Raw genomic sequence first — 15,515 nt, 5'->3', positions numbered from 1 at the left:
AAAACTAGGTCATTTACAATACTGGGAAAAGTAGAAAGGATAAATGGAACAGGTAATTTGGTTTCCAGGACTGCCTTTCGATTGTCACACTATACCCCAGCCTCATTTCTGGCTGTTTTTTATATTTGTGTAACACAGTTTCAACAAATGTGTCATTACTTTTGACACACTATCACCAGAAGTTAGAAAATCTAAATTTCAGTGAGTTGGATGTATCAGGTGGCAAGACTTGTCCAGGTGTTGCTCTGCCTGGTGATATTTGGGATCAGGTAAAGCTACCTGATCCAGGGCTGCTGTCTCACCAGGGCACTGGGGGACTTAATTAACCTTGATGAGGTTATCATCTGTGCAGTGCCATTAGCACTTAATATCTGATAACACTTTACTGCTGTAACTCAGTTGTCTCCTGGTTTTTACACTTCCCAATACTATTTTAGCCAGAGGTGTCTGAGCTCCAGAGCCAAGGGCTTGGGTTTCACACCCTCTGTGCCTGAGCTCAGTGAATCCTGGCAGGTGGGATGTGGTGGCTGGAAGTGCTGCCAGCCTGCAGGTTTGGTTTCAGAAGTGTTTTTCTCTGCACACTGTGGTATTTTCGGTCCAGAGTGGAAGGTAGTCACATAATTCTAGTCAGCTGCAGCTCTTGCTGCACTCACATTATGCCAAATTAATTAATTGCTGCATTAGCAGCACTGACATTACTCAAGGTATGGCATGGATGGGCAGGTGTGGGAGCAAGAAACTGTTGTGGTGCAGCTTTAAGGGCCAAATTGTGATTAGGTGGTAGTTTGGTTTGGGACTGTGGAAAGGGTGCCTGCCCATGGCAGAGGGGTTGGAGGGAGATGAGCTTTAAGGTCCCTTCCAGCCCAAACCATTCTGACATTCTGCTCACTCAGGATACATTTTTACTGAAAATGTGATGGTGCTTTGAAGTGCTAAATAGCACCTCATGGATCAGCTACAAAGATCCATTCATAAAAGCATTTTTCCACTTGACCCAGCTGCAGGTAAAATCCTGTAAAAATGAGCTTTAAACCTAATTCAGTAAACCCAGAGGGCAGATTAATGTGGGAATTTAAAAGCACGTTAACACCTGACTCAGAGGGAACATCCAGGAATTAGGAATGAAACGTGTGTGCTGTGTCTTTAGCATGGATTTCAAGGCATTCTGTGGGTTTATGCTGTGTTTTCCCTGCCTCAGGCCCTCGGAGGTGTCCCAGGGAGTCAGCCCCTCCTGCCCAGCGGGATGGACCCCACACGGCAGCAGGGTGAGTGTGGGACCCCTCCTCAGTGCTGTCCTCACAGACTGGCACCTTTCCTCCTGCTGATCCTTAGGCTTTTTTGTTAATTAGAAAGAGGAGATTCATTACAAGTAGCTGTAGAAGGTGATTGTGCCTTGCATAATTAAATCAGCTGTGTATTGCATATACAAATATAATGTGTTTTATATTTTGTTTGCAGGTCATCCAAACATGGGTGGGCCTATGCAGAGGATGACTCCTCCAAGGGGAATGGTGCCATTAGGACCACAGGTATTTTCTGCAGAGGGGTTATCCTTAGTGACAAGCCTATACTTAGTCTGTATTCTGTCTTTGCTTAGCTTGGAGAGTCCCAGGACTTGTTTTCGTAATCTCTTTTTAAAACAAACCTCCTGTTTTACCAAAAAAATCTGTTCTAAGTTGCAGCTGTACAAAATTGAGATTAAAAATCTGCCATTTTCATAAATATTTGGGATTAGAAGAGACATCCCTTAACTTCCTTTCTTTAGAAAAGTGTGTGTTGTAATCAAAGACTGACATTGGTAAGGCAGACCAGGAGTGGAGGAGGTGTTTCCTCCTCCTCCTCACTGATTATGTTGTTTAGGAGGAAAACATTAATACCTTCTAACTTTGCCAAAAATACCACTCCAAATTCTGTAAACTTTTCATTTCATCCACTGTTGATCTAAATTTTGGCACAAGCAGCAGAGATTTTAGTGACAAGTGAGATGTCCAGGCTACCATTTGTCCCCATGTCCACCTCGAGCATCCCTGTGGCTCTGTCCCAGAGGGACAAGGCAGGGACCCAACAGTCCTGGTACAGCCCTGGAACACAGCTCCAGGAGTTTCCTCTGGGCTTTGTCAGCACTCCAGTCAGCAGCACGGGGGTGGTGCTGTTCCTCACTGGTGCTGCCAGTGTTTTGTTTCACAGTGTGCTTGTTGTGCCCACACTGTGCATTTCTGCTTCCCCATTTCAGATAATCTCCCTGGTGGCTTCTTGTTTGAATAACAACTAAGCTCTAAATTATTGAATAGCTTTGCCTTCCAAGTCTGTTCACAACTGTCCTCTTGCTACAAACCAGTTGTGCAGTTCTTCACAATCTCTGCTGAGCGGCCAGCAAAACATATAGAAATGTAAAATTAAATAGTTATTTTATGTGGCACTGAGGTGTATTTGCCAATTTTGGAGGTAGAAAGAGAGACTCTGCTGTGCTGCCATATGAGATTGAGCTGATCCTTTATGCAGCACCATTAGTCACACAGCAGGCAAATCTCCTGCCACTTTTTAGGAGGATAATTTTTCCATTTTTGCCGTCATTTAACCAGTGTTTTTGTAAGCTGCTTCTTTCTTGTGCTTAACCTCCTGACCTACACAAAATGTAAGCCCACAAAATTTAAGATCACAAATGACTCCATAATTGGATCAGCAAATACCTGAGCTCTGCAGAGAGCATCCCTGCTCTGGGGGGACACCTGTATGGGGGGCAGTGCTGTTATTTAGGGCAGAGGAGCAAATCTGCCTAGGATTAGCAGTAACTAAGGTGGAAAATTGTCAGGTGAGACAGATTGTTCTGCTCCTATTCCATTGAATAAAAATAGGTTTTATTTATATTTTTGTGTAAGTAGTGCAGTCAAGCTTTGGTCATGGCATCAGGACATAAACTCAGATTGTATGGGCGTTGGGAATTTAATTTGTTAGCATTGCTAGGACATGATTTATCATATTAAATACTCTTCATTTTGATTGTCAAAGACCTGGCATAGTGGAAAGTGTCCCTGCCCAGGCCAGGGGTGAGACTGGATGGGCTTTAAGGTCCTATCCTGGGATTCTGTGATTATTACAATTGAGTCATGGAAAGAGAAATGTAATGGTACATTAGAAAAGTTGTATCATATGGTTTAATTTTGTACAAACATAATGAAATCTAGGTAGAAATAATGCCATTTAAGATCTCATAATCTTAGTAGGGGATTTTGATATTGAATTGCCTTGGTTTAGAAGTTTAATTCATTAATAAAACCTGACCCTTACTAGCCATTAACTTGAGCTCAATATGTGTAAATAGTATAATTCCCCCTGAAACCATGTTAATCATTCTTAGCCAATTTCTGTTGTTTGTATTGTTTCTCCTTGGGGTTAAGGATCCCAATTTTTAGTCAACAGTCAGGGAATCCTGAAAGCATGAATGGCATGGCCTGTCCTGGCAGCAGTTGCACAGGGATGTCATTAACCTGCTGTCCTTTCTTTCCCCCTCCTCTTTGGTTTTGTTTTTTTGTTTTGTGGTAGTCTGACCCTTGGTTGTCGTTGCAGAACTATGGAGGTGCCATGAGACCCCCTCTGAACGCTTTAGGTGGCCCGGGGATGCCTGGGATGAACATGTAAGCACAACACAAATCCTACTGTGCCTAGGAAATGCCATTATTGCATTGCAGAAGGAGCAGTTGGGACAGACAAGGCAAGGAGAACGTGCTTTGGTGACCAGTAATTACAATTGTAAGAAGTGAACCCATGGTCTTACAGGAGCCTTGGCTGTCCTAACAAGTCTGTACAAATACTCAGTTTCTTTCACAGATCAAACTTGAAATACTGAGAATATGTTGTCAATATAATGACTGATATATCCTTGTATGCATTTTTAAAAAGGACCATTATTTATATTCCTACTTACTAAATATCTTGTGAGGAATGTTTTTTCTCTGCAAAATAAACCAGTACTTAATTGTAGCAAAATAGCTTTTGTCTAGAAGTATTTGTAAGAAAGACAGAATTGATTTCAAAGTCTTCCTCCACTGCAGTTCTTATTTCCTTAAATACATTTATTTCCAGTCCAAACAGATAGAGGAGCTTTGCAAATATGAGTGCATTTCTCTCAGTGTTTCTGTGTATTTCTGGGTCTGGAAAATCATCTGGTGGAAATGGATATAATTGAGTTCAGATTTATTCTAAATGTGAATGTAGCCATGGCAGGGTGTTGCACCTTGTATCCCTGAAGACAGCCCCCCTTTTAAATGTGTAGAAATACTTCAGATGTAACATTAAGAAAACAGTAAAGATTTCTGTATGCTTTCTCATTTTATCATAGATACCCATTTTTAGTCTACTTTTTATAGAAAACATAAATAAGAAATGATAATTTTAATTTCAAGTGAAAAGTTATCCCTGAAGAAGTCAAAGAGGTACAGACATAGATAATGTAGTTTTTAAAAATCTGCAGTACCTCTAATGGGTTTGGATTTCCAGACATACATTGAAATCCTGAGGCAAATAAATTAAAATCTGAAGTTGTTTGTTGCTCTATCATATAAATCACAAATGGGCATTTATGACAATTCTAGGAGCCTTTCTGAGGGCAGGCATTTATGGTTTTCAGTTAAATTGATGTGGAAAAAGTATTTAGACATTTGAAAACCAGTGTGAGTCAAGTATAGGCAGCGTAGAGGTTTTCCTCAGCAGAAGACTGTATAAAAAAAAAGGAAATTAACTTTCCAGAAGTAAATTGAGGGATAGATAAAATATTTTGAAACTTATGTATTCACATAAATAAGAGTTTCCCCAGGAAAAATAAGAAAGAGTTTTCTGTATGACAAAAAGATTTCCTGGCATACCAGAAAGAGAGAAAGTGGATTGAAGTACTTACACTGTGCTCTTTATAAACACGTTTTATCAAAGGTTTGCTCTGAGTTGGGATCCTTTGAATTGCATTTTCAGGACATGAGGGTGTTTCCCTGCTGTCTCTAAAATTGTAGTGAGGCCTCAGACTCAGGGCTGGCCTGGGGGCAGTGGCAGAGAATGGAGCCAGAGGTGCTCCCCTCACCCTGTACCCACTGTGGGTCACTGGGAAAATCACATTTCACCTGTACAGGAGGATGTCCCCTCCTCCCTGAGTGTTTGCCTTACATGACAATTTCCCACTGCTCTGTCCTTAATTTTCTTGGGTTTTTGCCAGTGTCAAGTGCAAAACTGTGTGCTCCACAGAAACAGCTGCAGTTTCAAATCCAGCTTTTCCTCCTTGGAATGCCAGGGGAAGCTGCTTTGGTTAAGAGCAGGCTATCTGCCAGATGAAATGTTCCAATTTTTCTGGGTGAGAAGGTGTTGTTTGTGATCAGAGAGGGCAGCCTGAGGGCTCATAAGGCAACATTTCTGCCCTTGGAATCCACAGCTGCAGCCCTGCTGGTAATTCCTGCCCTTGTCAGCAGCAACACCATCAGATTGCTGTTGGACACAGCTGATGCCCAACCCATGTTCTTCACAGAGTAACTTCATTTCAGGCTGTAAGTTTTTCAGTTGGAACTTGGCACAGCCATTTTTAGGAAGATTTCATGTCCCTGCCAGTTTTTGGAAGAAAAAGGCAGATTTCAGGGAGCCTCAGTGTTATATTTCACTGGTGATTTTTAACACCCTGGGTGACCTGCAGTGCTGTCTCAAGCACTAAGAATATCTCAGTCATGCCTCAGATTTAAAAAGAAATAAAAGAAAAAGGTGTGATTTTGTCTTTTAACTTCAATTCACAAACTTGAGTCTAGATGTTTCATTTCCTGATGGAATATATTTGCCTCTTGGGAAACTGGAATTTCAGACTTTTATTTTTTCAAGCCAGAATTGACACTAACGGGATAAACTCTAAAAAAATTATGTGAAAAAAAAAAAAAAAACCAAACAAAAGGTCATAGCAACAGAGAATTGGTGAAGGGTTTTGGAATTGGTGCTTGTATGGTTATGTTTTATGACCTTTTAGTAAAAGGCAAAAGACCTTCTTGCATGGAATTATAAAAAAATTCAGCAAATTTGCAGTCTGGGGGGCTTCCTGTGTGTTTTGTAAGCATTTGGCTCCACAACATCCATGGGGCTTTCCAGCAGAATCTGCTGCAGTCATTTCTAAGCCTGTACTAAAAGCTGTTCAATAAATCTGAAAATTCCAACAGCTTTTTAGATGAAAGGTGAGTTCCCATGTCTCAGTGCAGTTTCTGAGTTTCCATATTCCTGTGGCTTACCCCAGTTTTGTCTCTGAGTCAGTAATGTCACAGAAATGAGTGCAAGGGTTTGGGGTGAAAACAATGTTGTTACAAATATTCCTGATTTTTCTGACAGAGAGGATCCAATAAACCAATGAAAAATAAGAAAAAGACCAGCAAGACAAAAAAAAAATAAAAGTTAATATTTCACTATGTGATCATCAGCAGAGGAGAAATTGCTGAATGTTTGACCTGAGGAGCATTTCCTCTCTCAGTCTTTCTTTGAATGATACAGAAGACCATACCAACAGTCTTGATTTCTAGCATTCCAACAATAAAGGCAGTGGGAATAAATAAATTTTCTGTTGATTTTTTTTTCCTGAGATTGTTCCTTTATAGTTTCATCAACAATGCAATAAAAAAAAAATAAGATTCAGTATTAAATCCCTCGGGCAATGTATGCACTTAATAGCTTTTATTTCTGCAAGACTTAGAAAACTCAGAACTCATTAATGAAGGGTGATTCTCTCTGTCTGTTTCAGTCTCTCTCCTGTGCCTGGCGAGCTGCAGTGCTTAATGTTGCTTTTCTACAGCTAATGAGGCCAAAAGGCCATGGAAAATGTGGAAGTTTTGTCATCTGCTCTGCCTCTCTGTTGTCAGGGCCTTCAAGCAGTGATTCAGTCTTGTTTGTAAATAAGCAGGAGCTCTTGGTACTCCCAGAAATAACTTTGGATTTCAGACATTGTGACTGTGAGCCTGGAGATTTTACCTCTAGTGTGTCTGAGTCCCCTCTGTGTTGTTAAGAGATGAAGCCTCACCCCCAAAATATTTTTCCAAGGTTTGCTGAGGGTGAGAAACTTAAAATAACAGCAAAAGTTGTGAGAAAAACCCTCTGAGGATTTTCTGGGTGTAATACATGAAATTTGTATCATGGCTGTTGTTGTTATCATCATGCTCACCATCATCATCATCATCATCACCATACAGGGGTCATAGCAACCTATTTTGTGTGTCTTGTTCTTTTATAAATTAGGTGTTCCCAAAACATTTATTAGCTAATTGCACAAGTGTTGCTAATGAAACCTGGCTATACTGCAGTATTCTACATCCAGTGAATGAGTGCATCCTTAGCACTTCAGGCATGTGCTTAATCCTGTGAGCAAGATTACTGGTTTTAGGACTGAACATTTATTTATTTTATTACTTGAATTTATTTTCTGAGTAGTAAATACATTAATCAACTCACCAAATGACTGAATAGCAGTGCAACAACAAAAATTCTGCTCTTGCATTTTAACTTATTGTAGTTATGGTTTGTAAACACACCTTAGCCTGAAAAAAGCCATTTCCTTCCTCTGGAAGCAGGTTGTTCAGATTTCTTTTCCTCAGAGCTGGTCAAAGGATGAGGGTGGTTCTGTGTCTCATCTTTATTCTTCTGTTTCAGGGGTCCTGGGGGTGGTAGACCTTGGCCAAACCCAACCAATGCCAATTCTGTAAGTAAATCTTACAAATCTATTTGACATCTTTATATTTAGGGAGGTATCTTCATGCCAGGCCCAGCCCTGCTGTCACATGAAGGTTGTCCTGGGATCCTGCATGAACAGCAGTGTCTGGTATTTCCCCAGAAGGCAGAAAATCTTCATTGTCATTCAGGGATCATAGATCATGAGTTTAAAAGTGTCCATTTTTGGCATTTGTAGGTGGATAAGGTGGGTCTGGCTTGCCCTGCTAAACAGTCCTGCCTAGTTTTCTCACTTTTGGCTTTTTAATTCTATTAGTGACATTCTTCAATTTTATTTTGCATGTATTCCATTAAAATTGATATTTTTTAGCTGATAGTTGAAGTCTTTACAGTTCCTGAAACCAATTGGCAAGTTCAATAATAGATTTATTTGTAACACTAATTTGGCTGGCAAGTTGTCTGTAGAGAAGTGTGTGTTTGTCAGTACAGTTTCTGCTCCCACAGCAGCTCTGGCCTGTGTTCCTTTGGAGAGAATAACAGCAAAGGCAGGAACAGAGAAGGAAACCAGATAATTCACAGGATTTCTCCAGGACACTGTCCTTAAAAACACATAAATAAAAAATGGATATAAATGCCCGTGTGTTCTGAGGTGAAAAATGTGGTAGCTTCTCCTTTCATGGTCAAGACTGTTTTCAGAATCTCTGAGAACATACAAATTCAGTTCATGCTTGGCTGACACTGATGTCCTGCTGACTGAAATGCAAGTCTGTGCTGCCTGAGTCCATGCACCTTATGAACTGCACTGTCTTAGGAATCTTACACCTTAACATTTGAGTACTTTGTTGTGTTCTTAGTCAGTATTCTGAAATTGCTGAAAAGAGGTGTTCATTCTGACAGCAGAGGCATTTCCCCGTGACTTTAGCTATGTCCTCAGTTACTCTAATTGGATCAGCTCTCCCCTGCAGCTGCAGGAGCCCATCCCAGTGCAGAGGGACCCAAAATCACTGTTTTTTCTGTTGATGTTGCAGATACCTTATTCCTCAGCCTCTCCTGGGAACTACGTGGTGAGTGCCTTTGTGTGTGTTTGTTGGATATCACAGCTCATTTGGGCAGAGAAACAGCAGCCCAGATGTTGAGGGAAGCCCCCGTGTGCTGGCAGGGGGCTGAACATCTGGCCTGCACCAAGGTTTCCCAGCCTCCTCTGGTGCAGATGTGGGTGCTCAGCACCAGAATCGTTGTCAGCCTGCTCCAAATTGCCCTCAGTGCTGCTTCACTTCAGAAAAAAACATTTCTGTACCTCATACCAGGTATTGTCTACAGTAATGAAGGACAAAGAGGCCCTTGGCTTTCTCAGGAAACCTTGTTGTGTGAGAGTTCCTGAACTTCTGCAGGAAAAAGCTGTTAATGTGTAGAGCTGGATTTTGTCTCTGCCACTGGAGATTAACTTCGTTTATTATTTTAGACTCTTGTAGTTGCTGGTGCACTCAGGTTGTCTGTGTGGCTGAGGAGCTCTTCTAAGGCAGATTGTTTATTCTGCTTTTATCACATGCACATGGCTGGTGTCACAGGCTGAGGGGGGAAAATTATATAATTAAAAGAAATTTATTTTGTCATTTATTTAGAAGATTAGATGGGGGAAAAGTTATGATTCTTGCAAGTGTCTGCAACTATAGGCTTCATTTTGTCTCAACGTAGTGGAAACATTCAGCATTTGCTGTCTCCAAATCAGTTCTTTCAATGCAGAATTTCACAGAGCTCTCTCTGTTTGGAGGAGGTTTTGTGGGTTTGCCACATTCTGTTTTTGCAGAATTTAAAGACATTTTGGGAATATTTGACTTCATAGAGAGGGAGTGTTTGGGGATGAGGGATGGGCTGGAGAGCTCCTACAAAAAATGTTTTCAGTGAAAAGATTTGTAATCTGGAATTATTCACTTTGAGAACTTAATAAGATTAATCTGCATATAATATATTAATATCTACTGATATAAAAACTTATCTAAAATATAGAAGTATATATAATATGTATAAATATACAAATATGTACTTTGTATACATTAATAGTATTATATTCTCAGAGTGAAAATAATTGATACCAAGAAACTCTCTAAGAGGGGAAAAACAATGAAAGTAAAAGCAAATTGAAAGTGAGATGAAAAAGTTAATAAGGACAAGTAACTTTTCTCATAAATGGTCAGTTAGTTGTTCCTACATCTTTTTATCTGATGTTTAAAAACATGCAGAGAGAGCCCTTAAAAAAATAAAGTAAGTGAGCTAGTACACAAGTATATAGTAAGAAGTAAATGGAGAGCCTGTGATGCCTAGGGAGTCATATGAGTTTGGATAAAATGTGGATATAAATCTAGGGAAAAAAGTTTGGAGGTAAAAAATGTATGGACAGTATTGTGTAAGCAGAGAGAAAACCCAGACCCTTGTAATCACTGCCACTGGAAAGATATCCCTGTCTGAGCACAGTATCTGCTGCTTTACATTTTAACAGAAGAGGTGAAGCACAGTCGTATCCATGGTGGCCATGAAAATAATAATTATTTCTATTTCTATGTATGTTTTGCTAGAGAAGGTCAATATTTATTGACTTTATTGATGTAGGCGTTTTTTCCAAAGTGGAGGTTGGTGGTTTTTCATGTTTTCTGAAGGGGTTCAACAAACATAGGAAGCAAGATGTTATGTTTTTGGGCTTAGTAAATGATTAGGGTGATTAGAATAAAATGCCTGGAGAAAGCTCAAAGAACCCTAAAACTCTTTTTTAACAGCCAGAGCATTTTGTGTTTGTTAGTCTTGATCAGATTTGTGACATGGAAATAACCAAAACTTTAAAAAATATACATGCCTTGATGTGGGTGTTTTTTGTGTGTCTGTTTTTCGTTTTTTCTAACCTTTTAATTCATGCTAACTGATAGTTTTTATTCTCCCCAGGGTCCTCCAGGAGGTGGAGGGCCACCAGGAACACCCATCATGCCTAGTCCTGCAGGTACTGAAATATACTTGGAAATAACACGATTTAAAGAGATTTTAGGAAGTACACCTCTTTCTTTTTTTTCTTTTTTTTTTTTTTTTTTAATAAAGAATCAGATAACAAATTTATGGGTCTATATTTTCTGCATCAGGTTTTTTTCCTACTTGCTAACCTCTCCAGCACAGGACGGTAGGGAATTTTCCAAATTGGCCATAAAAACTTACTGCATCAGTATACAATGTAATTGCATACAATTCTAGAGATTTAAAAATGTCAAAATGAAAATCAAAACCAAAACAAATAAAACCCCTCCAAAAAATGAACCAACAAAAAAGGCAACCTAAGGCTAAGATATTTTGAAGTTCTGTTTTCCAAAGCATGAAAACACTTAGAAATTGGCTACCTGTGAGTTTTGCCAGGGTATTTACTCAGCTCTGAGACCAGCAGCTCAAAGATTCCACAGCCCAACCATCCCTGTGTGTTCTGACAAGAGCCAGGACAGCAGACAGGCTTTTTTCCAGATTTGGGGACAGTCAGGGATGTGTGTTGCACAAGGTTCTGATGGATAAAGAACTTTTTGCCTGCCTCACTGAATATTAAAAAAAACTTAATAGGCTGATTTTACTGCAGGCTAAAAACCTTTCTGTTTCCCCTTTTCCTCAGACAGCATCTTTCTAGTTCTAGTGATATGTAGTGCTCTGTATATAATGGAATTGTTAGCTTGGATTAATGCTTAGAAAATCATCTTGGAAATATTGATTAGTAGACAAAATCCTTGATTTATCTTCCTGCTGTACATAGAATATCATTGGGTGTGGAATGGGCTTGTGGAGGGGCTGGTGCAGAGTGCTGAGCTCTTCTTATTCTCTGTGCAGATACTGATTTTCCAGAGTTGCCAATATTTTTTTTAAAATCACACTGTCCCCTTAGGGATGTATGCAGACTTTTGTCAGGTCATTATCCTTTCAGCTTTTGTCATTTTTGGGGTTTTTTGCAAGCATTGCACCAAGCTGTACCATGAAGATAGATCAGCTAAAGCCTCCCTCAGGAGTGAAGGATCTTTGCACAGTGTTCCACCAAAGACTTGGATATATTCAGATTCATATGGACTTGACAGGGGATGAGAGTGAAAAACTGTAACTCTCAGTCTGTGTGAGGAGAAGCTTTTTATCATTTATTACAGATGGAAAACAAATAACAGGAAGTACTGATAAGAAACAAACTCCTGTTCTATGAGTAATATTGAAGATGAGTGAAGAAATTTAGAACTACAGGAAACAGGACTTTATGAATTTAATAGTTACAGATTCTTGGTGATTTATAAACCTTTTAACAGTCATGCATAAAGCTAGAGCCCAGAAGTAGTCACCTGGGGACCATGGCAATTATTTCTTTTCATAGCCCTGTTGTGTGGTGCAGTGGATAGAAACAGAATAAAATCTGCCATTATATTGCCACTGTGTATAGCATTGAGGCACAGTAATAATATGAACAAAATGACAGGAAATGTATGAGGTGAGTAATGTTATTGAAAAGTGTATTTTAGCACTTAAAATAATCTCTTATTACAGATTCAACCAACTCGGGAGACAACATGTACACTTTAATGAACGCTGTGCCACCTGGGCCCAACAGACCTAATGTAAATATGAATTTTCTTACATCTTTCTTTGAGTAGTGCAGCCTTTTGTTATCCAAACACCGTGTTTCCAGCAGCTATCATTATTGCTAAGCTTTCCTTTTTTATGGGTGGCTCTCCAGTTATAGGCCTCTGGGAAAAAAAACCTGCCAGTAGAACTTAAAGATAAATATAAGTAGATATGCTAAGCCATTATGCAGTAAAGTGCAGATTGTTTGGCTATAATGGTAGCATCTTTTAAATGTGTGAAGAGCCAAATTTAAGGTTAATTATGTAATTGGATAGAAAACTGCTCAAGTTGTGAAGGAAATGAGGAGCTTTCCAACTTAGGATAGGTCAGGTGGGGTTTGAAAGCTGTTAATTAATCACTGATGAATTTAAGGGAGTTATAAAAGTTCCCTATAACTCCAGTGGGGATAGGCCAGCAGCAGTCTGAAAAGTCATATAAAAACAATACTGAAGTAAATAATAAATTATTACTCTGTTGGATTCCAGCCTACAGAGATGACAGTCTCCAAAAATAATGAAACTGACCCCAAAAATGCTGGTTTCCAGTCTTCACAAGACATCTTCTCCTAAAGGTCTGAATGGGACTTGAGAGTCTCTTCTCATTCAGAGCTGAGGATTTGTCCTTACTTGTTTTCCCCCTTCTCCTGAGGAATATTTTCTCTTTCTTAGGTTGTGTGATAAATAATTATGCAGTTTTAAATGCCTGCTCCTTTTGCAGTTTCCACTGGGGCCAGGCTCAGATGGACCCATGAGTGGACTGGGTGGAATGGACTCACACCACATGAACGGATCTTTAGGTAACAGCCACAGGAAATCCTGACAGCCTGCTGAATTCCCACTGCCCCTGCTGTTCTCTGTGACTAGTTCTTACAGTTCTGTGGAAGACAGTTTGTTGAAATGTATGTTAAAAAATCAGTGTACATCAGTGAGGTGATGAAGGGAATGATTTGAAGAGGCTGTGGCAATGGAAAAAAAAGCCTTTGAGGCCCAGTGAGCAGACTTGTTGTGAACAATAACAATTCAGCAAAGGCCTCTCTTTATCTCCTAAAGAGAATTACTTTCTTGTTGTAGGAAACGTGTCCCTGCAATTTAAGATTACTTTAAATAGGGACACTTTTACAGCCTTTTTTACCTATTACAATCCTAAAATGGATACTTGGTTTAACTGCTAATGATGCACATTGCATTCAAGTCAATGAAAATCTGTGTGAGAGGCAGCCACACCTTTCTCTATCGCTTTCTGCAGGTTGAGAATTTTTTCTTCTCAGCTAAAATGAAAAATTAAATTGCAACAGTTATGAGAGAATTTTAGGTGTACCTAGCACATAGTTTATCCTTTTGGGCCATGACAAAATAACTCCTGATAACATCTATGTATCTGGAAGTTTTGGAGAGAGAAATCATATTCCTTCTCAGCTCTAGTTTGCCTGAGTGTTTGAAGGAGCTGTTTCTGTCTTCTCCCACAGCTCCACTTCTGATGGTTTTGCTGTGATCTCTTCTAGTTTTGTACTCAGTACCCTTCCAGAATTTGTCTTCCCTGAAAATGCCTGTCTTTTGCTGCTAAAAAACCCTTTTCTTCGTTCATCCATCCTAAAATTGCATTTCCCTTATTCTCTGCTTTACCTGAGGTGAAAGCTACAGCATGTGAAAAAAGCCCTCAGCTTTCAATAGTCTTGCACTCACTGTATTTAATTTCATTTGGTTTCCATTACTCTGCTCATCAGGATCATCTGTTTTCTTCTACGAGATACTCAGTACACATAGTGCAGCAACAGTTGATGGAGCCTCAGATGGATTCAGTGGATTATTCTTTACCAAATGTAAACTTTTACTAAATTGGTTATTTTTTAAAGTGTTGATGTTGCACTGTGTATTTTCTGTGAAAAAAAAAAAAATATTGGATTAGCTTCAGCTCAAAACTAACTGAGCAATTGTCTGTTTTAATTTCAGGCTCAGGAGACATGGACAGTATTTCCAAAGTGAGTATCTAATCAAATATCTGGAATTTCTAGAGTGTTCACTCTAAACTCATTTCCTTTTTCTCCATTATGAATCTTTTTGTTAAACTTTTTTACCACATCTATATTATATATATTTACCTCCAGTTCATAATCTGATTGATCACGTTGTAGTCTTTGGTGCTCTTAAAATAAATGAAACCAGTTCTTATAATCAATTCTAGTCAAATGTAAGTTTGGGACAATCTCCTTAGGGTGTCGCAGGATTGGGTTTGTCACCCCTCTAAGGTAATGTTAATATCTTAATCCTCAGGATAAATTTCCAAAAACCTGGATTAAGAAGTACTTTCAGGAGAAGCACTGCTTTGATGCCACGATTATTAAATAGCTGGAAAAGGATGTGAGTTTAATCTGCAGGGATTTTGCATCTACAAAAATAATACTTGAATACGTTACTTCTGTAAAAATAAAACTTTTATGGATGTGATCATCATTAACTTAGGAATTAATGAGCTGATGTAGTATTGGTAAAGGGGCATAAATAAAGAGGACCCTGTGTTCCTAAATTTCATAACATTTTCAGACTCTTCATGATGTAAACTGATGGAAGAAAAGAGCCCATTGCTTCAGCTGTGCTGTGCTGAGCTGTGCAGTGAGGGATTCAGTAAAACCCTCCTCTGAGGTGACCAGCATACAGCACATTTCTATCACAGTCTGTGGTTTTTCTTCACTATCTGACTGCAAACTGCAGCATTTCTTCAGGGAAAAAAATCCAAAACATTTCCATTCCCATGGGATAATTTTTAAAGCCTGTGTTCCACTGCAAGTTGGTCAGTATATGCTGATACAGGTATCAGCAGCTCTGAAAACTTGGGTCCTAAACAATTTACCTGAAAGTCTCATAATATGTTTGCCTGCATGAATAACTCGTGGAAATAACTTTTGATCTATGTGTTTTTTAAATAAGTAAAAGAAAAATGCTGTTAATTTTGCCTGTAAAACAGCTGTCCATAGAAAATGGATCCAGTCCTGGCAGAATCAGTACAGCTCACAGAATTCATAGCTTTCTAGAGAAGATTTTGACTGAATTAGCTGAATGGCAGAACATAAAGTTTTTTATACAGTAAGCTCAGACAAGGGCAGTAAATGAACTGAAATTATGCATGTTAAATAAAAATTACCAGCCTGCATTTATTGCAATGCCCATGGAATTTGTGCAGGCATCAGGGGCACCCTTGCTTTGGAAAATCCAGGTTGGAGCTAT

At 39.3% G+C, this 15,515-nt stretch overlaps 1 protein-coding gene across 4 annotated transcripts in view; it reads left to right on the top strand.

The window, feature by feature from the left end:
* SSBP2 (single stranded DNA binding protein 2) overlaps positions 1-15,515 on the top strand; it is a 135,749-nt gene that overhangs the window by 104,021 nt on the left and 16,213 nt on the right. For 2 of the 4 annotated variants that reach the window (XM_030237600.2, XM_030237598.2), the window contains 9 exons: positions 1,199-1,265; positions 1,459-1,529; positions 3,544-3,635; positions 7,654-7,702; positions 8,700-8,735; positions 10,606-10,660; positions 12,217-12,287; positions 13,012-13,090; positions 14,244-14,272. In XM_030237600.2, coding sequence (XP_030093460.1) covers positions 1,199-1,265; positions 1,459-1,529; positions 3,544-3,635; positions 7,654-7,702; positions 8,700-8,735; positions 10,606-10,660; positions 12,217-12,287; positions 13,012-13,090; positions 14,244-14,272 — 549 coding nt within the window. The remainder of the gene's footprint in view (positions 1-1,198; positions 1,266-1,458; positions 1,530-3,543; positions 3,636-7,653; positions 7,703-8,699; positions 8,736-10,605; positions 10,661-12,216; positions 12,288-13,011; positions 13,091-14,243; positions 14,273-15,515) is intronic. The other 2 variants (XM_030237599.2, XM_030237601.2) reach the window with 1 other exon arrangement.

This window comes from Serinus canaria, chromosome Z (genome assembly GCF_022539315.1).
Source record: "Serinus canaria isolate serCan28SL12 chromosome Z, serCan2020, whole genome shotgun sequence".
In the NCBI taxonomy this organism is placed as follows: Eukaryota; Metazoa; Chordata; class Aves; order Passeriformes; family Fringillidae; genus Serinus; species Serinus canaria.
Note: the sequence above shows the minus strand (reverse complement) of the source record. Positions and strands in the feature narration are given on the sequence as shown.